At 42.8% G+C, this 25,434-nt stretch overlaps 2 protein-coding genes across 4 annotated transcripts in view; both read right to left on the minus strand.

Annotated features, from left to right (window-relative positions):
- Window positions 1-25,434, minus strand: part of LOC123464831 (ATP-binding cassette sub-family C member 4-like) — an 891,549-nt gene that overhangs the window by 710,925 nt on the left and 155,190 nt on the right. The gene's annotated exons all lie outside the window — the stretch shown is intronic.
- LOC123464828 (ATP-binding cassette sub-family C member 4-like) overlaps window positions 1-25,434 on the minus strand; it is a 293,559-nt gene that overhangs the window by 44,004 nt on the left and 224,121 nt on the right. For all 3 annotated transcript variants that reach the window (XM_045162458.1, XM_045162459.1, XM_045162460.1), the window contains exons 15-21: window positions 19,232-19,328; window positions 15,807-16,004; window positions 14,229-14,369; window positions 13,443-13,480; window positions 12,652-12,746; window positions 4,366-4,512; window positions 1,035-1,114 (exon numbers count right to left, since the gene is read on the minus strand). In XM_045162458.1, coding sequence (XP_045018393.1) covers window positions 1,035-1,114; window positions 4,366-4,512; window positions 12,652-12,746; window positions 13,443-13,480; window positions 14,229-14,369; window positions 15,807-16,004; window positions 19,232-19,328 — 796 coding nt within the window. The remainder of the gene's footprint in view (window positions 1-1,034; window positions 1,115-4,365; window positions 4,513-12,651; window positions 12,747-13,442; window positions 13,481-14,228; window positions 14,370-15,806; window positions 16,005-19,231; window positions 19,329-25,434) is intronic.

Consider the following 25,434-nt stretch of genomic DNA (forward strand, 5'->3'; position numbering starts at 1 on the left):
TTTCTTTGTAGGTAGCCACACTTGGCTTTATCCAAATAAAATGGTGCAGCAGATATTTGTCCCTTGAGGGAATACAACACATCATGCTCGTGCTCAGTTGTGTCAGAATCTTTGCAGCCCCATGGACTATAGCCCTCCAGGCTCCTCTGTCTGTGGAATTTTCTAGGCAAGAATGCTGAAGTGGTTGTCATTCCCTTCTCCAGGGCATCTTCCCAACCCAGGGATCGATTCCACATCTCTTGTATCTCCTGCATTGGCAGAATTGATGCTTTTGAACTGTGGTGTTGGAGAAGACTCTTGAGAGTCCCTTGGACTGCAAGGAGATCCAACTAGTCCATCCTAAAGGAGATCAGTCCTGGGTGTTCTTTGGAAGGACTGATGTTGAAGCTGAAACTCCAATACTGTGGCCACCTCATGTGAAGAGCTGACTCATTGGAAAAGCTGATACTGGGAAAGATTGAGGGCAGGAGGAGAAGTGGACGACAGAGGATGAGATGGTTGGATGGCATCATCGACTCAATGAACATGAGTTTTGGTAAACTCTGGGAGTTGGTGATGGACAGGGAGGCCTGGCATGCTTCATTTCATGTGGTGGCAAAGAGCCAGACACGACTGAGTGACTGACCTGAACTGAACTGAACTGAGCCACCTGGGAAGCCCAATACAATGCATAATTTAGTTAATCTAGGCTATCTTTCCATGAGAGGTGATTATTTTTATATTATGAAATGTGCTCATAGTAAAGGGAATCCACACCAGACACCTTGGAGGCAGACGGAGAACCACTTACCAGCATGTCCATGCTTCAGACCAACAATGACATGACTGTGTAGACATGCCTGCCCCAGGGGTTACTCATGTTAACTCAGGATCCCAATCAGAACTGCACCTTTCTCTCACAAACACAGCATTTACTGAGGATAACAGGACACACTGCCAGGCTGATAGGCCCACCCTCAGCCCCTGTGAAAAATCCTTGAGAAACAGGCACTCTACTCTTCCCTGTGAGAACTCTGACAGGACTGATACATTACCTGGATGAAATCAAGAAATATCATGGGAAGCAAGTCATCCATATGCCCAATGGCTTTGGAGAAACGATTCAAAATTCTTCCTGCAAGAACAGGATATGAGAAATTACTCATTCCTTCAGGAGCCTTAAGAGAAATAATATATGAACATATCAAAACAATATTTTTGAAGAATATGTATTTATAGATCAGATCAGCCACTCAGTCGTGTCCGACTCTTTGCGACCCCATGTATCGCAGCACACCAGGCCTCCCTGTCCATCTCCAACTCCCGGAGTTCACCCAGACTCACGTCCATCGAGTCAGTGACGCCATCCAGCCATCTCATCCTCTGTCGTCCCCTTCTCCTCCTGCCCCTAATCCCTCCCAGCATCAGAGTCTTTTCCAATGAGTCAACTCTTCGCATGAGGTAGCCAAAGTCCTGGAGTTTCAACTTTTAGCATCATTCCTTCCAAAGAAATCCCAGGGCTGATCTCCTTCAGAATGGACTGGTTGGATCTCCTTGCAGTCCAAGGGACTCTCAGAGTCTTCTCCAACACCACAGTTCAGAAGCATCAATTCTTCAGTGCTTAGCTTTCTTCACAGTCCAACTCTCACATCCATACATGACCACAGGAAAAACCATAGCCTTGCCTAGACAAACCTTTGTTGGCAAAGTAATGTCTCTGCTTTTGAATATGCTATCTAGGTTGGGCATAACTTTCCTTCCAAGGAGTAAGCGTCTTTTAATTTCATGGCTGCAGTCACCATCTGCAGTGATTTTGGAGCCCAAAAAAATAAAGTCTGACACTGTTTCCACTGTTTCCCCATCTATCTCCCATGAAGTGATGGGATCAGATGCCATGATCTTCGTTTTCTGAATGTTGAGCTTTAAGCCAATTTTTTCACCCTCCTCTTACACCTCCATCAAGAGGCTTTTTAGTTCCTCTTCACTTTCTGCCATAAGGGTGGTGTCATCTGCATATCTGAGGTTATTGATATTTCTCCCGGCAATCTTGATTCCAGCTTGTGCTTCTTCCAGCCCAGTGTTTCTCATGATGTACTTTGTATATAAGTTAAATAAGCAGGGTGACAATATACAGACTTGACGTACTCCTTTTCCTATTTGGAAGCAGTCTGTTGTTCCATGTCCAGTTCTAACTGTTGCTTCCTCACCTGCATACAAATTTCTCAAGAGGCAGGTCAGGTGGTTTGGTATTCCCATCTCTTTCAGAAACTGCGCCCTAAACCTTTGGGCCTATCTTTGCAGTCCTTATTTGGGCTCCTATTTTCTTGAAGGAATGAAGTTCTGATAATAGACACAGGAGGGGGAGACAAGAGACACACTGGTATGCCTGTTGCTCTAGGATTAGTGACTTAAAGATTTAAACTTGGTTCCAAATCCTTGAATAATAAATCAGGATTTGGAGAAGCCTACAGGTCATCAAGAACTTGGTTAACAGTGGTCACAAGCTGTGATAACAGAAATTCAGTCCCACTTGATACAATTTACAACTTAGTTTCCACATTAACAGGAAAAGTAGAGCAACTTCACAACCATAATAGAGAAGAGTCTTCCAATAACTTCCTCACTCCATTTGTAATACGATGAGATTGTGAGGGCCTCTGCAGTTTACCATGCTGTGCTCCTCATAGTGCCTGGACTAAAGAACATGTGTTGAATAAATCTGTACAAAATTCTGCCCTAAACAGTCTTATTTAATCCTCACAACTGTCTTGTGAACCAGGAAGGGCAGTGGTTAATCCCATTTCACCATAGAGAAGTTCCGACACCATGTTGACATCCTCACTGAGGTTCATTAGGCACTGTCCCTGCGTTAAGTGCTGTGAATGTATTAACCTGCTTAATGCCCACAACATCAAGATATCAGTAAGTGTGTGAACAGTATCCTCATTTTATAGGTAAGAAAATTGAGACACAGAGAAGTTAAATAACTAATACGTAAGACTGCAAGGAGATCCAACAAGTCCATTCTGAAGGAGATCAGCCCTGGGACTTCTTTGGAAGGAATGATGCTAAAGATGAAACTCCAGTACTTTGGCCACCTCATGCAAAGAGCTGACTCATTGGAAAAGACTCTGATGCTAGGAGGGATTGGGGGCAGAAGCAGAAGGGGACGACAGAGGATGAGATGGCTGGATGGCATCACTGACTTGATAGACGTGAGTCTGGGTGAACTCCGGGAGTTGGTGATGGACAGGGAGGCCTGGCGTGCTGCAATTCATGGGGTCATAAAGAGTCGGACATGACTGAGCAACTGAACTGAACTGAACTGAAGTATTAACATAACTATAACTGGCTATTACCATTAGTAACTATCTCCAGGACTGAACCAAGAAATTTGACTCCAGGGTCCATACTTATAACCATGACAACATCCTGCCTGGAGATTTGCCTGCCCAGAAGTATCTATCTACTTTGGTCTTGATCACACAGCTAATTGATGGCCAGGCCAAGGCTACTGTTGTCCTCCCTCCAGTAACATCCCTGCCTCAACAGGCCCTGTCAATCATGACCTACAAAAACAAAGCCACCCTGGGCCCCAGCACAAGTCTAACCAACTGAACAGAGTGGGCATGTGTGCTGATGATCCACCTTTTCATAGGAACCCAGGTCAGGAGGCTACCTTCCAAAGCAAGACAGGTTGAAAGCCTCAGGGTATAGGAAGCAACCACTGGGAACCCTTCAGGGACACTCTTACTTAATAATGAAGATCCACCTGCTAGGTACCACAAGACATCTTTAATGTAACCAAAAGTCCATTCTAAAACTATAGAGTTGATTTTATCGAAGATGATGTTTACATTTCACTGATCTTGTATTTTAATTAATCTTACATTACCATTTAGGTAAAACTCAAAATATGAGCACATAAAGAGTTCTGTGGTTCCAGAAATGGATGAGCAGTGAAAGAAACAAACACACAGCCTGTCTCCTGTACAGATGTTTCTGGAAGAAGGTCCTTCCTAGTTAGCTTAACACCATGTAACACAGCCAACATTTTAACAACTAGTCAAAAACATTTCAACACATTTTCATCATCTGTTGGGTGTTTCATATGCCACATAACAAATGGATTCCTAAATCATCCTGCAAAGTAAACATTCATGTATTTTTACAGACATGCATACATGGGAATAAAAGCTTATATGCTCCTATATTCAGATTTTCTCTGGTAGGAAAAATTACCAGTGAAGCTTTTTGTAGAAAATGAATAAACATACACAGTGATTTTCTTCCAAGCATCTCTTCCACTTTCAAATATGAAAATGCAAATAGGTACTTAATGTGTTAACAAGACATATTCATTAAGAAATTTCATGTCTGACTTACCTATTGGATTTCTATGGAAGAACAATACCGGAGCTCTTAAAATGGCCTTCAACATTTTGTCATGCAAAGCTCGTGAAGAATTAACAAGGATGTAGAATATCAACAGAGATCTTGTGATACCAAAAAGGACAGTAGACACAGTTAACCCTGAAATAAAGAAGCATCACTCAGCACAAGATCTCTGTCTTATCCTCAACCATGCTAAAGCATGGCAGGCAGTTTAAAAAGATACTGTGCATTTTATTCTATAAATAATGTTTGTATAGAGATTTACATATATACAGAATTATATATATATATAAAGTAGGTTCTGAGAAGGCAATGGCAACCCACTCCAGTACTCTTGCTTGGCAAATCCCATGGACAGAGGAGCCTGGCAGGCTGCAGTCCATGAGGTCGCTAAGAGTCGGACACGACTGAGCGTCTTCACTTTCACTTCCATGCATTGGAGAAGGAAATGGCAACCCACTCCAGTGTTCTTGCCTGGAGAATCCCAGGGACGGGGGAGCCTGATGGGCTGCCGTCTATGGGGTCGCACAGGGTTGGACATGACTGAAGCGACTTAGCAGCAGTAGCAGCAGCAAAGTAGGTTATCTAAGAGTTTAATGCTTTCAAAAATACATTTATAAAGAAAAGTGTAAAAATCACTGTTTTCCTCCCACTAAATAGAAACAACATGGGGGGAAAATCACGTGTAAACTACAGCTTCATTCTATGCTTGCCTAATTCACTTACAAATTCTAATAAAACTTATAAGAAAAATAATTATACAAGTAGCTGATCTTCCTTTCTCCACATTTCAATTCTCATTATCTACAACATGTCCCATAATCTAAAAGTAAGGTATGCTTTGGTGAAAGTGTTAGTTCCTCAGTCAAATCATACTCTTTGCAACCCCATGGACTGTATCCCCCAGGCTCCCCTATCCATGGAATTCTCCAGGCAAGAATACTGGAGTGGGTTGCTATTCCCTTCTCCAATGCTTTGCTACCAGCACATGAATTAACAGGGAAAAGGAGAAATGAACTACCATTTCCTTGTAATTTACAAGGAAGTATACTTCCATGTGAAGTAGCTTTTTAAGAATCTATTGTATAACACAGGGAACTCTACTTAATGTTCTGTGGTGACCTAGATGGGAAGGAAATCCAAAGAGAGGATATATGTTTAATTGCTTCACTTGGCTGTACAACCAAGTGAAATTAACATGACATTGGAAAGCAACTATAATAAAAATTAATAAAACTTTAAAATATTCAAAATAAAGTAGCTACTTTCATGCCCAAGTCACTATAAAGAGCATGAAAACACCATGTAAAGTTAGAGGTGGACAAACCCTTTCATAATTGAACTGCAAGAAACTACAAATTATCTTTTGACATGAGATAATCTAAACAAGATAATCTAATCTCTATTTTATAGAACCCCAAAAGAAAATATAATCATTTAAATTTATGTCTTATCAATTACATAAAGGAGCACTACTACACACATAAAAATTAAAATAGCCCTCCAAACATCTCTTCAACTCACAATGCTATATAGAGTGGGGATAAATTCGGCAACATATATTCCATCAAGTACTTTTTTCCATTCAGCTGCCACATCAGTGTTATTTAAATTCTGAAAGCTGGTTAAATTCTTGAATTCTATCAACAGGTATTTGCCTTAGCCCACAATACTATATGAATGTGTAACAGAATCCCTTCCTTCTTCTTTAAGTGCTCAGTTCAGTCCAGTTCAGTCACTCAGTTGTGTCCAACTCTTTGCGACCCCGTGAATCACAGCATGCCAGGACTCCCTGTCCATCACCAACTCCTGGAGTTCACCCAAAATCATGTCCATCAAGTCGGTGATGCCATCCAGCCATCTCATCCTCTGTCATCCCCTTCTCCTCCTGCTCCCAATCCCTCCCAGCATCAAGGTCTTTTCCAATGAGTCAACTCTTCACATGAAGTGGCAAAGTACTGGAGTTTCAGCTTTAGCATCAGTCCTTCCAATGAACACCCAGGACTGATCTCCTTTAGGATGGACTGGTTGGATCTCCTTGCAGTCAAAGGGACTCTCAAGAGTCTTCTCCAACACCACAGTTCAAAAGCATCAATTCTTCAGTGCTTAGCTTTCTTCACAGTCCAACTCTCACATCCATACATGACCACAGGAAAAACAATAGCCTTGACTAGACGAACCTTTGTTGGCAAAGTAATATCTCTGCTTTTTAATATGCTATCTAAAGTTGGTCATAACTTTCCTTCCAAGGAGTAAGCGTCTTTTAATTTCATGGCTGCAATCACCATCTGCAGTGATTTTGGAGCCCAAAAAAATAAAGTCTGACACTGTTTCCACTGTTTCCCCATTTATTTCCCATGAAGTGATGGGACTGGATGCCATGATCTTAGTTTTTTGAATGTTGAGTTTTAAGCCAACTTTTTCACTCTTCTCTTTCACCTTCATCAAGAGGCTCTTTAGTTCCTCTTCACTTTCTGCCATAAGGGTGGTGTCATCTGCATATCTGAGGTTATTGATATTTCTCTCGGCAATCTTGATTCCAGCTTGTGCTTCTTCCAGCCCAGCATTTCTCATGATGTACTCTGCATATAAGTTGAATAAGCAGGGTGACAATATGAAGCCTTGATGTACTCCTTTTCCTATTTGGAACCAGTCTGTTGTTCCATGTCCAGTTCTAACTGTTGCTTCCTGACCTGCATATAGGTTTCTCAAGAGGCAGGTCAGTTGGTCTGGTATTCCCATCTCTTTCAGAATTTTCCACAGTTTATTGTGATCCACACAATCAAAGGCTTTGGCATAGTCAATAAAGCAGAAATAGATCTTTTCCTAGAACTCTCTTGCTTTTTCCATGATCCAGTGGATGTTGGCAATTTGATCTCTGGTTCCTCTGCCTTTTCTAAAATCAGTTTGAACATCTGGAAGTTCACGGTTCATGTACTGCTGAAGCCTGGCATGGAGAATTTAAGCCCTTATTGTCCATCAATTCAGAATGTAAAGAGCTGGTAGATTCAAGTTTCTTATCAAGTGATCAATAAAATAAATACAAAATTTCAAAGAGTGGATCTTTACATAACTTACTGTTTTCAGAAAGTTTTTCCAAGCATTTCCTATGAAGACATTTAAATTTTTACGTATTAAAAAATTTATTGGGGTATAGTTGCTTTACCATGTTATGTTAGTTTCTGCTGTTCAACACAGTAATTCAGCTATATGTATGCATATATCCCCTCCCTCTTGGGCCTCCCTTCCCCCCATCCCTCCCCTCTAAGTCATCACAGAGCACTGAGCTGAGCACCCTGTTCTATACAGCAGCTCCCCACTTAGCTATCTGTTTTACACATGGTAGTGTATATATGTCAATCCTAATCTTCCAGTTCATCTCCCTCACCTCCCCACTGTCAGGGAATGTTTAACAGAAGGATTCCTACGTGCTCTTTCTCATAAATTCTCTGTTCCTTATCAGTTTCTGGCAACAGATACTGAGTGGAACGGCACACTGCTCCCAGGACTGAGGTCATAGGATGATATATTCGTGGATCTCCTTCCAGTAAACATTCTCCTTATGACAAAACTGCTTAGTCTTGATCTTCTTTCTTGAGATATGGATTGTCTCCTGACCTTATGACCATTGTTAATCCCTTGTTCCCTTGGTAACAGTTGCTGTACATTTGGTTTTCTGATCTTTATCATTGTTTAAAGAAATTCATTGTACAACAGCCTATATATACACTCACAGAAAGATCATTAAAGCACCTTTGCTCCATCAGAGCTTGGGTCCCCGTGTCTTTCTTTCTTTCTCTCTCTCTCTCTCCTTCCCTCCAGCTCTCTCTCTCTCATTTTCTTATCATTGACTCCGGACCACCAGGTTCCAGTCCATTAAAGGACCACAACACTCCACTCCCGCTCTGTGTCTAAATATCTCTTCTCTACATCTACAACTCTATTCATCCCCTGCAAATAGGTTCATCTGTACCATTTTTTTTTTATTCCATGTTGTTGTTGTTCAGTCACCAAGTAGTGTCCAACACTTCATAACCCCATTGACTGCAGCATACCAGGCTTCCCTGTCCCTCACCATCTCCCAGAATTTACCCAAGTTCATGAGTTGGTGATACCATCCAACCAGCTCATCCTCTGTCACTCTCTTATCCTTTTGCCTTCAACCTTTCCCAGCATCAGGGTCTTTTCCAGTGAGTCAGCTGCTTCCATCAGGAGGCCAAAGTATTGGAGCTTCAGCTTCAGCATCAGTACTTCCAATGAGTATTCAGAGTTGACTTCCTCTTAGACTGACTGTTTTGATCTCCCTGCTGTCCAAGGGACTCTCGATCTCAAGTCTTCTCTAGCACCACAGTTCTAAAACATCAATTCTTCAGTGCTGAGCCTTCTTTATAGTCCATCTCTCACATCTGTACATGACTACTTGAAAGACCATGGTCTTCAGTATATGGTCCTTTGTCGGCAAAGTGATATCACTGCTTTTTAACACACTGTCTAGGTTTGTCATAGCTTTCCTGCCAAGAAGAAATTGTCTTCTAATTTCATGGCTTGAGTCACCATCCACAGTGATTTTAGAGCCCAAGAAGAGGAAATCTGTCACAGCTTCCACATTTCCCCCTTCTGTTTGCCATGATGTGATGGGACTGGATCCCATGATCTTAGTTTTTTTAAATATTCAGTGTTAGAGGCACTTTAGTTCCTTTTTGCTTTCTGCCATTAGAGTGGTATCACCCAGGTATCTAAGGTTGATATTCTCCAGCAATCTTGATTCCAGTGTAACCCATCCAGCCTGGCATTTCACATGATGTGCTCTGTGTATAATTTAAATAAACGGGGTGACAATAAGCAGCCTTGTTGTACTCCTTTCTCAATCCTGAAACAATCAGTTCTTCCATACAGGGTTCTAACTGTTGCTTCTTGATCTGCATACAGGTTTCTCAGGAGACAGGTAAGAAGGTCTGGTATTCTCATCTCTTTAAGAATTTTCCATAGTTTGTTATGACAAACACAGTCAAAGGCTTTAGCTTAGTTAGTGAAACAGGTAGATGCTTTTCTGGAATTCCCTTGCTTTCTCTATGATCCAGCCAATGTTGACAATTTGATCTCTGGTTCCTCTTCCTTTTCTAAACGCAGCTTAAACATCTGGAAGTTCTCAGTTCACATGATGCTGAAACATAGCTTGAAGGATTTTGAGCATAATCTTAGTAGCATGGGAGATGAGTGCAATTGTCTGATGGATTGAATATTCTTTAGCACTGCCTTTCTTGGGAATTGGGAAGAAGATTGACCTTTTCCAGTCCTGTGGCCACTGCTGGATTTTCCAAATTTGCTGACATATTGAGTGCAGCAATTTAAATCATTTTGGATTTTAAATAGCTCTGCTGGAATTCCATCACCTCTAGCAGCTTTATAGGCAGCCATGCTTCCTAAGGCTCACTTGACTTCACACTCCAGAATATCTGGCTCTGAGTGAGAAACTACATCATGGTGGTTATCCAGGTCATTAAGATTTTTATTGTATAGTTCTTCTGTGTTTTCTTTCCATCTCTTCTTGATATCTTCTGCTTCAGTTAGGTATTTACCATTTCTGTCCTTTATTGTGCCCATCTTTGGAAGAAATGTTCCTTTTATATTTCCAAGTTTCTTGAAGAGATCTCTAGCCTTGCCCTTTCTGTTGGTTTTCCTCTTTCTTTATAGAAAGAAAGGCTACAAAGAAAGCCTTCCGGTCTCTCCTTGTTATTCTCTAGAACTCTGCATTTAGTTCTAGTAGGTCTTCTAGGTCTTCATAGAACTGATCAACTTCAGCTTCTTTGGCATCAGCGGTTGGAGCATAGACTTGGATTACTGAGATTTTGAATGGTTTGCCTTGGAAATGAACCAAGATCATTCTGTCATGATGAATGACAGAACTTTTAAGGTTGCACCCAAGAACTGCATTTTGGACTCTTGTTGATTATGAGGGCTATTCCATTTCTTCTAAGCAATTCTTGCACATTAGTAGATATAATAGTCATCTGAATTAAATTCACCCATTCCTGTCCATTTTAGTTAACTGATTAAGATGTCTATGTTTACTCTTACCATTTCCTGCTTGACCATGCCCATTTTACCTTGATTCATGGACCTAACATTCAAAGGTCCTATGCAATACTGTTATTTGCAGCATCAGATTTTACATCCCCCAACAGACACATCCACAACTGAGCGTCATTTCCACTGTGGCCTAGCCACTTCATCCTGTCTGGAGCTAATAGTAATTATCTTCCGCTCTTCCCCAGTAGCTTATTGGACACCTTCTGACCTGGGGGCCAAATCTTTTGGTGTCATATCTTTTTGCCTTTGTACACAGTTCATGGCTTTCTCATGGCTAGTACACTGGAGTGGCTTGCCATTCTCTCCTCCAGTGGATTACATTTTGTCAGAACTCTCCACTATGACCCGTCTGTCTTAGGTGGCCCTACATGGCATAGCTCATAGCTTCATTGAGTTATGCAAGCCCCTTTGCCATGATAAGGCAGTGATCCATGAAGAGGCTAGATTCCATTATATATGCATTAATATAAGTATTTTTTCTGTTTTTTTTTTTTCTACCTAACTTACTTTACTTTGTATTACAGACTCTAGGTCCATCCACCCCTCAACAAATGACCCAATCTCATTCCTTTCTATGGATAAGTAATATTCCAGTGTACATGTGTGTTAGTCGCTCAGTCATGTCCAACTCTTTGCAACCCCATGGACTGTAGCCCGCCAGGCTCCTCTGTCCATGGAATTCTCCAAGCATGAATACTGGAGTGGGTTGCCACTCCCTTATCCAGGGGTTCTTCCTGACCCAGGGATGAAACTCAGGTCTTCAGCACTGCAGGCAAATTCTTTACCATTTGAGCTACCCAGGGAGCCCTCCTCCCCCGATCCACTGTATATATGTATCACAAATGAGATGAAAAAACAGCCCTGAGAATGGGAGAAAGTAGTTACAAAATAAGCAACTGACCAAGGATTAATCTCCACAATATACAAACAGTTAATGCAGCTTAATATAAAAAAAAAAAAACCCAATCAAAAAATGGGAAGAAGACCTATATAGACCTTTCTCCAAAGAAGACCTACAGATTGTCAAGAGGCACAAGATGCTCAATATCATTATTTGAGGAATGCAGATCAAAACTATAATAAAGTACTACCTCACACCAGTCAGAATGGCCATCATCAAAAAATATACAAACAATAAATGCTAGAGAAGGTATGGAAAAAGAGAACCTTTTTGCACTGTTCATAGGAATGTAAATTGTTACAGTCACTTTGGAGAACAGAATGGAGGTTCCTTAAAAAATTGAAAATAGAAGTACCATAGGACTCAGCAATCCCACTACTGGGCATATACCCTGAGAAAACCATAATTCAAAAAGACACACACCCCAGTGTTCATAGCAACACTATTTACAAAAACTAGGATGTAGAAGCAACCTAAATGTCCATCAACAGATGAATGGATAAAGAAAGCATTTAAATTTTTTATTAAAGATATCATTTAAATAGTATGTAATGCTATGCTATATATATATATATATATATATATATATATATATATATATATCCTAAATACTCTTGTGAATAGAGAGTCATCTTAATAGTGAATATTAGTCTGGCAAGCCAAATTTTGAATTAATCACACATGGGGAGGAGGTAACATTGTAATCTCAGGGTAAGAAAGAGAAGAAATCCTAATTCCAGACACTGGACTTCCCTTGGTTAGCTTCTCAAGTTATTAGTGAAGCCCTGGAGATGACCAGTGTGGAAAGGGGAGCTTTGCATACCGCAGAGGTAATAATGCTTTTATTTGCAGCCCATGCTGCCAGAGGATTTCATCCAAGATCAATAAAAGCCAGGGTTTATTCAGACAGAATTGGAACACGTGAACCACAGGGTGGGGATTCATTTCTATCCCCCTTGCCCATCCATATAATGATATAAGATTTAGCTAAAGCACCTACTAGAATACACAATAGCTACATATTTCCAGTGGCTGATTATGCTGAATATGCAATCCTGGTTTAACTACCAAAATCCATTATGGAACAAGTTAAGAGTCTTCGTTCAACCTTTTTTCTTCTAGTAGATCTTTAAAATATTTATTCTAAGTAATTCACAGAGTAAATGTGATTCAGATACTTAATCTATTAAGACATTACTGAATTACTCTGGAAGCCTTCTTGCTCACGCAGACTCATTGTAAGCACGTTAAACTCTGGTATTATAGAGCAGATGACTCAACTTTACCTGAATAAACTCTTAAGTACCAGTTCAGAACGAATACTATATCTTCATCTTCTTTTACATATCCCCTCCAATACAGGTCATTTTGTACATTCGCCCTATGGAACAGGAAGTAAAAAATATTACACTATAGATATACATAGAATTTATACAAATATGATGAAAAAATTACTTCAATTCAAGAAATGTATTTTACGCTGGAAAGTGTTTCCCAGCTCACAAGGCCCTCTGTGTGTCTCCCTTTTAAAAATCTGAATCATGACTTTCAGTTTTCAAAATTATCTGTGAAGACAGACTTAGAAAATGAACTTATGGTTGCCAAGGGGAAGGATAGTTAGAGAAGTTTTGATGTTCATGCACAAACTGCTATATTTAAAACAGGTAACCAACGAGGGTTTATTGTATAGGACATGGAACTCTGCCCAGTGTTATGTGGCAGCCTGGATGGGAGTGAAGTTTGGGGGAGAATGGGTACATGTATATGTATGGCTGCATCCCTTCACTGTTCATATGAAACTATCACAACATTGTTGATTGGCCATATCCCAATACAATATTAAAAGTTCAAAAGAAGAAAAAGAATTGCCTGTGAAGAAGCTGCTAAAGGGAGGGACATGGGGAGAGACCACTTGGGGATCACACACCACCCGCAGGAACTTTCATCTTTCTTCAGGGAAACTACGTGAGGGTCAGAAGAGGAGGCTGAACGAGCCCCATCTCTCCCCCTGATTCTATGGGAAAGGGGTCTTTGTGTAGATTTCACAGCACTTTGGATCAGAGCAGGAATCACTCACCAGAATGCAAGCCACCAATCTTGCAGGATGTAGGCAACCTGGAGCAGACACAACAGTCACTCAGACACTGACATTACCGAGCCCTCACACCCCGCTCACTAGGATGGGGATAGAAAGACTCCAGAAAACAGAGACGGTTCTTCTGGCTCACCAAGTCCACACCCCACATGACCACAGGTCAGAGGAGGGCATCTTGCAAGTTAATATCTTTAAAAGAAATCCCCCTTTCCCTAGAAGACTTTGCTCCCCAGATACAATGTAATTCAATGCAAATACAAGTGGACTGCAAAAGTCAGTAATAACAGAGCAAATGTTGGGATTTTGCAAAGCAAAAAGCTTGACAGATACAGTGATGGTCAGTTCTGGGTGTCATCTTGGCTGGGCCAGTCTCCAGTGATTCATGTAAATACTTGTCCAGATGTTGTTGTGAAGGTATTTTGTGGATGTGGCTCACGTCCATCATCAGAACTTAAGTAGAGGAGATCACTCTCAACACTGTGGCCGCCTCATCCAGTCAGTCAAAGGTGCTAAGAGCAAAACCTGAGGCTTCCTTGAGGAGGAAGAAATTCTGCCTCAAGACAGCAGGGTCAGCTCCTGCCTGAGGTTCCAGCCTGCAGGCCTGCATTTCTGATCTCACATTCACCAAGCTAGGCCCACAACTGCATGAGCCAAGTCTTTGAGATAAATCTCTTAATATGAATATTTTAAAAATAATTTAAAATACAGTATAAATAGTATGTAAATATCAAGCCAAGTGCATAAACCAAAATACACACCCTTACGTACCTGAGCTGCGATGTTTACTAGAATAAGGAAGATGATGACAGGCCAGTCAGCACCAGCTGTGAAGTAATTCTTATAGGTCTTAAAACCAACTTTTCCTTCCAAATGGTCCTCTAGAGGTAGTGTAACCTGTATATTCTCAGTCTAGAAGGGGAAAATGGCAATGAGAGATGAAATTTTAAAAAATGAACCCCAAATTTCAAGAGTTCAACAATGCCCTCCACTGCAAAGCTGTGGGAATCAGACATATCCCACACACTGGTAGGAGTGCAGGATAGTCCATCTCCATATGGGTGTAGGAATATCTGGCCAAATCACGTATATGTTTACCCCTGGACCCAGCCATCCCACTCAGGAATCTATGAGAAATAATCAAACTCATTCACATGAGGTTATTCACTGTTGGGGAGCTTTGCTTAAAATAGCACATGACTCTCAACACACACACAACAAAATCAATTAATGTACAAATGTAGAAATTTCCTCTAAAATAACACACAAAATGATATGGAGCTAATGTATCCCTCGAGATGACTGTGTCATTCAATGATAGAAACGTAAAACATACTTGGGGGGCTCAAAACTCTAGCCAAATACAGTAAACTGAGTTCACAGAGAGCGTTAAAGAGGAGGTTGGACAGCACATTGCAAGCATATGATCTGAATCTATTTGGTTCCTAATTTCAGAGAGTGATTCCTGAGTTTAGAGGCAGATTCATGTTGATATATGGCAAAACCAATACAATATTGTAAAGTTAAAAAATAAAAAAATTAAAAAAAAAAAAGAAAGTGAACAACTAATCCAAATACTTATCAGAATCATCCAGGCTCCTGGGTTTGGATACTGAGGGTTTGGCTATCAAGGGAATATCTGCGTATGTTTTTAAGGGAGATCTAGTGCATTTCTGCAATTCTGTCTGGAGGACTTAGAATGCCTTATGGAGTCACAGGAGCCTAGTGTGTCCTCGGCTCTATCCCGGCCACTGGGATTCGAGGTCGATAAGATGTGGTTCTCAGTCTTGAAGGGTAAGAAAGGAGGACGGGAACCAACAGCAAAGTGTCTACCATGTGTCAGGTCCTTTGCCCACATTACCTCTGGCCCATCACAAACCACCTGACACCGAGGCAAGATAATACCATCAGTCACCTGCAGTGCCAGAATATTCCAACATAGAGGAAAAGGAGCTGATTTAACGTGGCAACAGCAGGACTCAGTCTAAGGGGGTCTTCACATTAAGCCTCTGGATGCATAAGGGAAACCAGGGGCCACAAGCATGAGTAGGATGTAACCATGGTAAACTAAAGAGTTCTCAATCAGTATGAGCCACATTCACTCAGAAATTCATAGCAGGACACCCACTACTGATCTCCATAAGAGTCTCCATCCTAACCAAAGGGGAACCCCAAGAAGGCTTGCTCCCCTCATGCTCTTCTAACCCTACCAATTCCATGGAATAAGACTTTGGGAACCTTAGGGTCTACTTTGGAACAAATGAAGATGTCATGAGCAGAGCAGACCGAAGGTCCGTGAGACCACCAAGGGCAGACAGACCCAGGTACACCGCAGGATGAGAAACTCACTTCTTGGTCCTCTGGAGCTGCATCTTTTAACGAGGGCCTGGGAGACTGGAAAGACTGAACCAAAGACTCAGTGATCACAGTAGGAGTTCCTGGAACTGGAGATGGTTCAGACTGCTCATTTCCCTTCTCAAAAAAGGAAAAAATATCTACCTCGGATTTCAGGAACTCAGAGTAAGTTCCTCTTTCCACCGTTATCCCCTAAAATAAAAAATTTGAGAGAAATTAATTTATATTTGATAATATTAAACCAACATAAATACTAATGAAGAAAAGTTATCTTGTCTTAAATTATGCTTTTTGAAAAAAAGTGATGCCTGGGTCTAGAATTCTTGAGAAATCTAGTTCAGTCAGCTCAGTACAGAACTGAGCATTGTGTTCTCTGCCAAACCCTGTCCCCGTGTCAGGTGCTGGGGGATGTGAAAGAAACATGTGTTCACATGTTAAAGATGGAGGCCATTGACATGATGACCCTGGGCACTTAGGGAGGATCAGCACAGTCTTTTTAGACAACATGGGAACTGAGAGAAGCCTCATATGACAATTATAGGAAAGAAATGTATACTTAACCCAGAGGTGGGCACAAGCACATCTGCATATGGGTAAGAGTCTCTCATGAAATCGCCACTGACCACTGTCACTGTCGCACTATCATGTGCCCAGCTGGGATAATAGGAACCAGCCCTGGACAGAAAACCCATGAGAGGCCTCTCCCTGGTCTCTACAACTGCCCCCACACACTCAGCAAGTTCCCAACTGAAAATTCAATATTCCACCTGATAAAGTAATTAAACAAGGAAGCCATAGGACTGGAGTGGCTCGAAAGCCTTGGCAGTCTGTGCCCACAAACCAAAACCTAAGCCAGAATCAATGCACTCAGATCTGAGAAAAAACTTAGGAACAACCAACCACAAGCAGCCAACTAGGCTTCCCCAAATCAGGCAACTGCTTAAAATATAACCAATCAAATAATTTTCTTTGAACACATGTGACATATCCTTGCATAGTTTCTCTCCCTTTCAAATTCATATAAGATAATGTCTGCAGATGTTTTACTATTTTCTGACCCCGTGAAACCAGACTCAGCTGATTCCCTCAGTAGCAAATAAAACATTAGGGGAAAAAAATCTCAGGATGCAAAACTCATCAAATGAGAAGCAGCTCTGGTTGAGGCAGCTCAGGTGGAGGGAGATGACCAGGACCCTCATTGGGACCCCTCTCACACTCTCCCCTGAGGGGGTCCACTGGGAGAAATGCAGGGAAGCATCTGGGTACCATCTGATACTGCAGAACCAGAAAAAGATACAGGATATATTATGTCATGTTCCACTTGGGAGGGGAAATTCACACACTTCTTTAGTGAAATTACCACTCACCACATCAAATCTGTAATATGGAAATTTAAATGATTGGTGGTACAAAGACAGCAATTTCACTCAACAGTCAAGCACTGACAATTCTGGGGGGATGAAGGGACAGCCATCCCCCATCTGCTGTGAAGAGAGGGACCCGACAGTGAGGATGGACCCCAACTCATGCAGGGGTGCTCACCAGTGGACAAATAGTTGTTTTATTAATACTAAAATTGGGGGTAGTATCCTCAAAGGAAACACTAGGGGGACCCCAAAACATCTAGAGATGGGCGAAATAGGTTATACTCCTGCCCACTGATCCTGTGCTCATAACACTATCAACATTGGGGTTTACACACTAGAATTGCCCTCTCTGCACATGAAATCAACTGCTCTCAAACTTGAGAACCCTTAGCCTACCCCTAGAGTGGAGAAGGGCTGACACATGGAACCGCTCCTAGATAGGCAGGGGTTCTGTACTTTAATAATCTTTCTTTAGAGTAGAGATTCGTTTCAGAAGTCAGGGATCTGACCAAGGGCCTGTGGAACAGTCAGGGGTTAACAACAAAGGCGCTGAGACCCAGAGGCAAACAAGCCAAGGAGTGAAGCATCGGACGACCACCAAGTCTGAACACTTCTCACTAGTCTCCGCCCCACACCCAGCTAGGAGTTGTGGGTTGGATGGTGCTCCCTCCTTAAAAGGATGTGCTCAAACATGACACCTGTGGACGTGACCTTATTTGGATACAGGGTCTTCGCAGATGTAATCGAGTTAAGATGAGGTCACACTGGAGCAGGGTGACCTAAAGTCAGTAAGACCGATGTCATTATGAGAATAGAAGAGACCCAGACTGACACGGGGACAAAGGCCATGTGACATCAGAGGCAGACACCACAGTGCTGCAGCTGGAAGCCAAGGAACACCAAGGAAGGCCCGTGAACACCAGAGGCTGGAAGGAAGGATTCTCCCTGGAGCCTCTGGTGGGAACACGGCCCTGCCATCACCTGGATTTGGGACTTGTAGCCTCCAGAACAAGGAGACAATAAACTCCTGCGGTCACCCAGCTTGCGGTGCTGTGATACGGCAGCTCTAGAAACTGAATCTCTAACCTGAGCCCACACTTCTGTCTCCTCAGCTTTACTAAGGCTCCTAACTGCTTCTTCTGTCACCCCTCCAGTGACCATCAGAGGAATCTCTTAACTCCCACATCAGATCACATCCCTCCTCTGATCTGGAATATCCAAGACTTCCATCCCACTTCCGGGTTCGCTGCCCACTGCTCGGAGACCAGCTCCCTCCCATTGCCCTGGTCACTCCTTAGACACTCTGGTCTTCCTGCTGTTCCTCCAACCTGCCAGGTCAACTCCTTCCTTAGGACCCCCTGCCTCAGACTCCCTCCCCCAGGTGACTGTGTGGCCCCCACCTTCATGTCACTCAAACCCTGTGAGGCAGCCAGGATGTCACCTTCTTTGTCACATCCTCCCCATAAGAACAGGGTCCCCGTGAAGGCAGGGCCTTGTCCTCCTGTTGCACAGGCTCCCACACGTATTGGGCACATAGAGACCTGGGCAGGGAGACCAGCAACTGGAGACACCAGCAGAGAGGATGTCTCTGACCTGGATGCTCGGATACCCAACCTCGCTTCTGGAGCTAATGGAAGATGCTCTTTAGACAAATTATGTATGACAATCACCTGGATACCAACAGATCGCAGAATCTCTAATTTCTAAGTGATACACTTTGACTTAAGTCATGGAAGAAGAAAGTAAAATGTTCTAAATAAAACTGTAACATTTCCCTTAACAAATTTCATTAGAATAGTGATGATTCAATAACCCTGTGGTTGCACATTTATACACTTTAGGGTTTATGTGGCTTAGAGTGTAATAGTGACATTTCTATAGGGCTTTAGGTTCATCCTCCAAGGCATGAACACCAGCTCTGAGAAGAAGGAGGCAAAAAACTGAGGGAGAAGAGGGCATTTACCATAAACCCAGGAGAGTAACCCGCAGGGAGGTCTGTCTTTCAACACACCTGAGTGCTAGCAATTCCGTGGATTTCTAGAAATTACTTACATCTTTCAATATCAGAATCTGACTTGAATCTTTTAGGTACTGCAACTGATGCGTGACTAAGATTGTGATCTTCTCCTTCAAGGCCTGATGGACACACCTACAAATGTAAAAGGCACAGTAAGCAAAAGCACATTAATGGGGTGCCTCAATGAAACCCTATATTTTGAAAACAGTGAGACAAAGACCACGCAGCAGTGAAAGATCTTTAGTTTAAATACCAAATCAATAATACAAATTAAGTAAACACAAATCAATTCATCCAACTAGGTTCTTAAATTTATCAGCAGAAAATTTGAATCTAGTGCTATAAAAAAATTCTTAAAACCAGTCTACTGAAGGAGACAAAAACAGCTAAGTTTTTTCCTCTAAAACTCAGTTTAACAATTATTTACATGTTTCATTAAGGAAAACAACTGAGTAATACTGAGATTTCAAAACTTGACTAAACTAAAACACTATTTTATTTCTATCTGGGAATGCGAGAAAAGGGATCCATGTCATTTAAAAATGTGTACATTCTTAGACAGCTTTCTAGGTGATTATTTATAATTAATGAGGCAAATATTCACAACAAAAAATTAATAGATTCTTGGTAATCTTTGCCAGAGTGCATTTGCTAGACACTTGTTCCCAAAGAATGTTAGATAGAAAATGATTGCCAGAATGGCCTCTATCAGTCACTACAATATTCCCAATTCCATTCAGGAAGCAAGTCTTCTTTCATTTGGAGTGAACACCTTCCACCTATGAAAGTAAAAGAACAGAATCCAAACGGCCCAAATCACAGTGGAAATCACCCAATGGCTCAGAGCACCCACCAGTTCTCTTAGTCAAGACACCCCTCACTGCTGCTGCTGCTAAGTCGCTTCAGTTGTGTCCAATTCTGTGCGACCCCATAGACGGCAGCCCACCAGGCTCCCCCGTCCCTGGGATTCTCCAGGCAAGAACACTGGAGTGGGTTGCCATTTCCTTCTCCAATGCTTGGAAGTGAAAAGTGAAAGTGAAGTCACTCAGTGGTGTCTGACTCCTAGCGACCCCATGGACCGCAGCCTACCAGGCTCCTCCGTCCATGGGATTCTCCAGGCAAGAGTACTGGAGTGGGTTGCCATTGCCTTCTCCAACACCCCTCACTATTCAACCTTAAATTGTTTTCACAGTTAAAAAAAAAAACAAAAAAACTACTCCTACATTTCAAATGTAGACCCCAAGGGACTCAGGCCCAGTGTCATTCCACAGGGTCCACAACCCCTCCAGGGAAGCAAGTGGGTGAGCCTGGGGCTCCAGGCAGGTACTCTGGGAGCCCAAGGCCCTTGCAGAACAAATCTCAGGAACCTGGGCCAGAGCTCAGCCTGTGAGTGAGTCAGATAGAGTCTGGAGGCAGCAGACTGCAGCTCAGTCCCTCTCATGAGACGGACGACATCAGACAAGTGACTAAACCTCAGTTTCTTCACCTTAGAACATCAATTACAACTCACCCATGTGTTCTGAGAAATCAAACCACCAATCTACTCAGCAAATGTCAGCTTTCTTTTCCACTCTTCCCTAGCCACGAGCGGTCATGTGCTTTGGACTCAGGTCAGAAAACTCTTAAGGTGACACTGTGGGCACTGAGTCTATGATCAGAAACAAGACCCTGGGATGTAAACACACACACCATCCCTTTGCTAAGTCTAAAAGGATTCATTTTTACACTTTGACATGTGTTAGTTCAGTGTTCATACCTAAGTTTCTTGACTAAAACTTGTTCAAACTTAGTACTAAAAACTTAATACTGAATCAGAATTGTTTCTCCTTAATTCATAATTACCTGCCAATAATCTCTAAAGGTGGATGTTAATCAAATCTGACAGGGTATTGTGTCCAAGATGAACCAACCCAAAAGTTTTAAGATGTTTTCTTCCTAACATCCCATCACAGATGAGGTAATACAAATAATTACAATGAAGAGATCAGTTAATGGCTTTGAATTTTTCCTAAATGATGCTTTTATCCAAATCACTAGAAGAATACACTATTTTCCAAGTTTTTAAAGATTTCCAAGTCATGCCATAGAAATGACTGAGTCAGCAACCAGTTGTATAACAGTTATTCCAATATAGTCTGTGTTAATCCTATAATCCCACATATAATCCTATATAAGGGCTCTATTAAAAGGGGACGCATCTTGCGCTGGAGGTGATACAAGTAAGACAGAGGCCCCACCTCCGTTCATTCAATCGGCAGAGGTTTGCTGAGGAGCCAGGCACTGTCCTAAGTGCTGAGGATCCACACATATAGGTCAAGATGGAAGACAATACTCTGCACCGTGTAGAGGACACAGTGAGCAAGCATAAAAAACCCACTATTGGGCTGTGACCTGTGCTCTGAAGGAAAAAGAAGGGCAGCTGCTGTCTTAGATGTGGAGACACGGGAGCCCTGAGACTAAGTGGGGAAACATCCTGGAAGAAGGCACAGCAGGTGCAGAGTTCCTTGGAAAGAACAGGCTGGGCTGAGGTGTCTTCCTGCATTCATAGTTTATGGGTGGCAGGTGGTGGTGGTGGTTTAGTGGCTAAGTCGTGTCTGACTCTTGCAATCCCATGGACTGTAGCCCGACAGGCTCCTCTGTCCATGAGATTTTCCAGGCAAGAATACTAGAGCGGGTTGCCATTTCCTTCTCCAGGGGATTTTCCCGACCCAGAAGTCGAACCCGGGTCTCCTGCACTGCAGGCAGATTCTTTGCAAACTGAGCTACAGCGGGTGGCAGGGGGACTCATAAATGGTCAAGTGCACCCACTGAGGGCTGTGGGCAGACAGAGGGCACGGGCGCCCCCTGGAGGAGCAGGAGGGAATGGCAGGTCCCATCCTCCACCTTCCTTCTGTGTCCTGGCGCACTGCTCCCTGGCTCTGGGACAGAGGGACCGGTGTGTACAGACAGACAGGAGTGAGAAAGGACCCCCACAGAGCCAGCTCAGCTGGACACCGATGGGTGTGGGGACGAACTGGAAAGGCTGATGGGAGCAGACAGCAAGGAAGCCTGTTTGTTTGAGGACCTGGAGCTGCTTTATGAATGTGGTGGTGGTGGTGGGGAGGTGTATCCATCAAGGGCTGGAGCAGGTGGGTGAGCTGTGTAGACAAGAGGGTGAGCTGTGTAGACAGCAGCGTGGGAGTCTTATCAGAACAGACCCCAAGATCTGATGATGCAGGAGGCAGGGGTCTAGTGATGTGGGGCTGAACCAGGATGGGATCCATGACTGGACACAGATGAGACTGCATCACTTCACATAAGGCCCTCACCTTCTGTAGCTGATAGAATTCACTGTGTTCACAGCATAAAGCTGTAAAAGTCATGAGCCTCAATGACCTTGGATATAAATTCATGACTGAAGGAAACTGTTAATGGCAAGCAGACATGTGAGTCATTCATTTGTAATACAAAACCCTCCCCATGACTAAGCTTCCACACAACCACCATATCTCACAGCATATTGTTCCATCCAATTCTCTGACTTGAAAACACTCTCCAGTTGCTGCTGAGTGGTTTCCTAAATTGCTTTCACGCTCTCTGCTTTAAGTTTCCCTAGAGAATGAGATCAAATTGCCAACATCTGCTGGATCATGGAAAAAGCAAGAGAGTTCCAGAAAAACATTATTTCTGCTTTATTGACTATGCCAAAGCCTTTGACTGTGTGGATCACAATAAACTGTGGAAAATTCTGAGAGATGGGAATACCAGACCACCTGACCTGCCTCTTGAGAAACCTATATGCAGGTCAAGAAGCAACAGTTAGAACTGGACATGGAACAACAGACTGGTTCCAAATAGGAAAAGGAGTACATCAAGGCTGTATATTGTCACCCTGCTTATTTAACTTATATGCAGAGTACATCATGAGACACGCTGGGCTGGAAGAAGCACAAGCTGGAATCAAGATTGCCGGGAGAAATATTAATAACCTCAGATATACAGATGACACCACCCTTATGGCAGAAAGTGAAGAGGAACTCAAAAGCCTCTTGATGAAAGTGAAAGAGGAGAGTGAAAAAGTTGGCTTAAAGCTCAACATTCAGAAAACTAAGATCATGGCATTTGGTCCCATCATTTCCTGGGAAATAGATGGGGAAACAGTGGAAACAGTGTCAGAATTTATTTTGGGGGGCTCAAAAATCACTGCAGATGGTGACGGCAGTCATGATTTAAAAGACACTTTCTCCTTGGAAGGAAAGTTATGACCAACCTAGATAGCATATTGAAAAGCAGAGACATTACTTTGCCAACAAACGTTCGTCTAATCAAGGCTATGGTTTTTCCAGTCATCATGTATGGATGCGAGAGTTGGACTGTGAAGAAAGCTGAGCGCCGAAGAATTGATGCTTTTGAACTGTGGTGTTGGAGAAGACTCTTGAGAGTCCCTTGGACTGCAAGGAGATCCAACCAGTCCATTCTAAAGGAGCGTGGTCCTGGGTGTTCTTTGGAAGGAATGATGCTAAAGCTGAAACTCCAGTACTTTGGCCACCTCATGCGAAGAGTTGACTCATTGGAAAAGACTCTGATGCTGGGAGGAATTGGGGGCAGGAGAAGGGGACAACAGAGGATGAGATGGCTGGATGGCATCACTGACTCGATGGATGTGAGTCTGAGTGAACTCTGGGAGTTGGTGATGGACAGGGAGGCCTGGCGTGCTGCAGTTCATGGGGTCGCAAAGAGTTGGACACGATTGAAAGACTAAACTGAACTGAACTGAACTGAGAGAATGTGGTTTAAAAACAAGTCTTAAGCTTGCTTCTATCAAGTATATATCCAAAGCGGTATACTCAAAATATTTGAGAGGATTTTATAATTATCTCCAGTGTTTTAAAAAGAACTCAGGAGAACTTCTGTGATCAGCACACTGTCCTTAGCACCAAAATGCCTTGCTCTCCTTCCCTGTGACATGGATGCAATGACCAGCAGAATCTGTTCCTGCCTTGATGGAGAACTTGTGCAGATGCACACAAGACGGGGTGACACACATTTGTGAACTCAGGGTGGGGTGCTGGGAACAAGGAGGCTGAGCTACTCATGATGCCAGGAGGGTGGGGGTGGGGAATCACTGTCACAGCACGAGCTCTTGTCATTGAACTCATGGCAAGACACAGGCACTTCTCTAAGGGAAAATTCATCAAGGCATGAACGGGAGAGGCTGGGAAAGGGGGGTCAGATCAGAGAGCTGGAGACCATGCCATGTGTCATCTGCCCTGTTGCCTCTTGTTCTCAAGGATTCTGTGCCACTATTCAGGTTTGTATGTGTGTTACAATATACCTAACATGAAATTTACTGTTTCTGCTGTTTTAAGCATACAAGTCAGTGGCATTAAGTACATTCACACTGATGTGCAACCATCACCACCATCCATCTCCACCACTCTTTTATCACCCCAACACTAAGCATGTTTTATACAAGGGCAGGTTCCACCAAAGTCTAACAACGCTCACTTAGTGGATGTGGAATCCCAGCTCCTAGCCAGCTCCTAGTGTCCAGAGCCCAGAGCTCCTCACAGGCCTCCCTCTCTCATTTGCTGACTCTGCTGAAGTCTCTACTTTGCTATTCTGGACCTGCTGTAAATCAATCACATCCCCTCAGATTCATATGTTGTCACCTTAGTAGTCAGTACCTTAGAATTTGGTGTCATGGACTTTAAAAAGGTAATCATTACCCTTAATTATACTGAATCTAATCTAATCTGACTGGTATGCTTAGATGAAGAGACTAAGATACAAGGACAGAGACACAAGCATGAAATCAATAAAGTTAGAACACACCCCCCCCACCATGCACAAAAATAAACTCAAAATGGCTTAAATACTTAATCATAAGATGTGACACCATAAAACTCCCAGTAGAGATTATAGGCAAAACATTCTGTGACATAAATTATACCAATGTTTTCTTAGGTCAGTCTCCTAAGGCAACAGACATATAAGCAAAAATATACAAATGGGGGCTTCCCTGCTGGCTAAGTGGCAAAGAATCCACCTGCCAGTGCAGGAGACACGGGATCCCTCCCTGGTCCAGGAAGCTCCCACATGTGCAAAGCACCTCAGCCCATGCGCCACAACTACTGAGCCTGTGCTCTGGGGCCCAGGAACCGCAACTACTAAGCCCACACATGATAAAGCCTGGGCTCTGCAATGAGAGAAGCCACCACAATGAGAAGTCCATGCATCACAGCTAGAGAGTAGCCCC

Source organism: Bubalus bubalis, chromosome 13 (genome assembly GCF_019923935.1).
Source record: "Bubalus bubalis isolate 160015118507 breed Murrah chromosome 13, NDDB_SH_1, whole genome shotgun sequence".
Taxonomy (NCBI): Eukaryota; Metazoa; Chordata; class Mammalia; order Artiodactyla; family Bovidae; genus Bubalus; species Bubalus bubalis.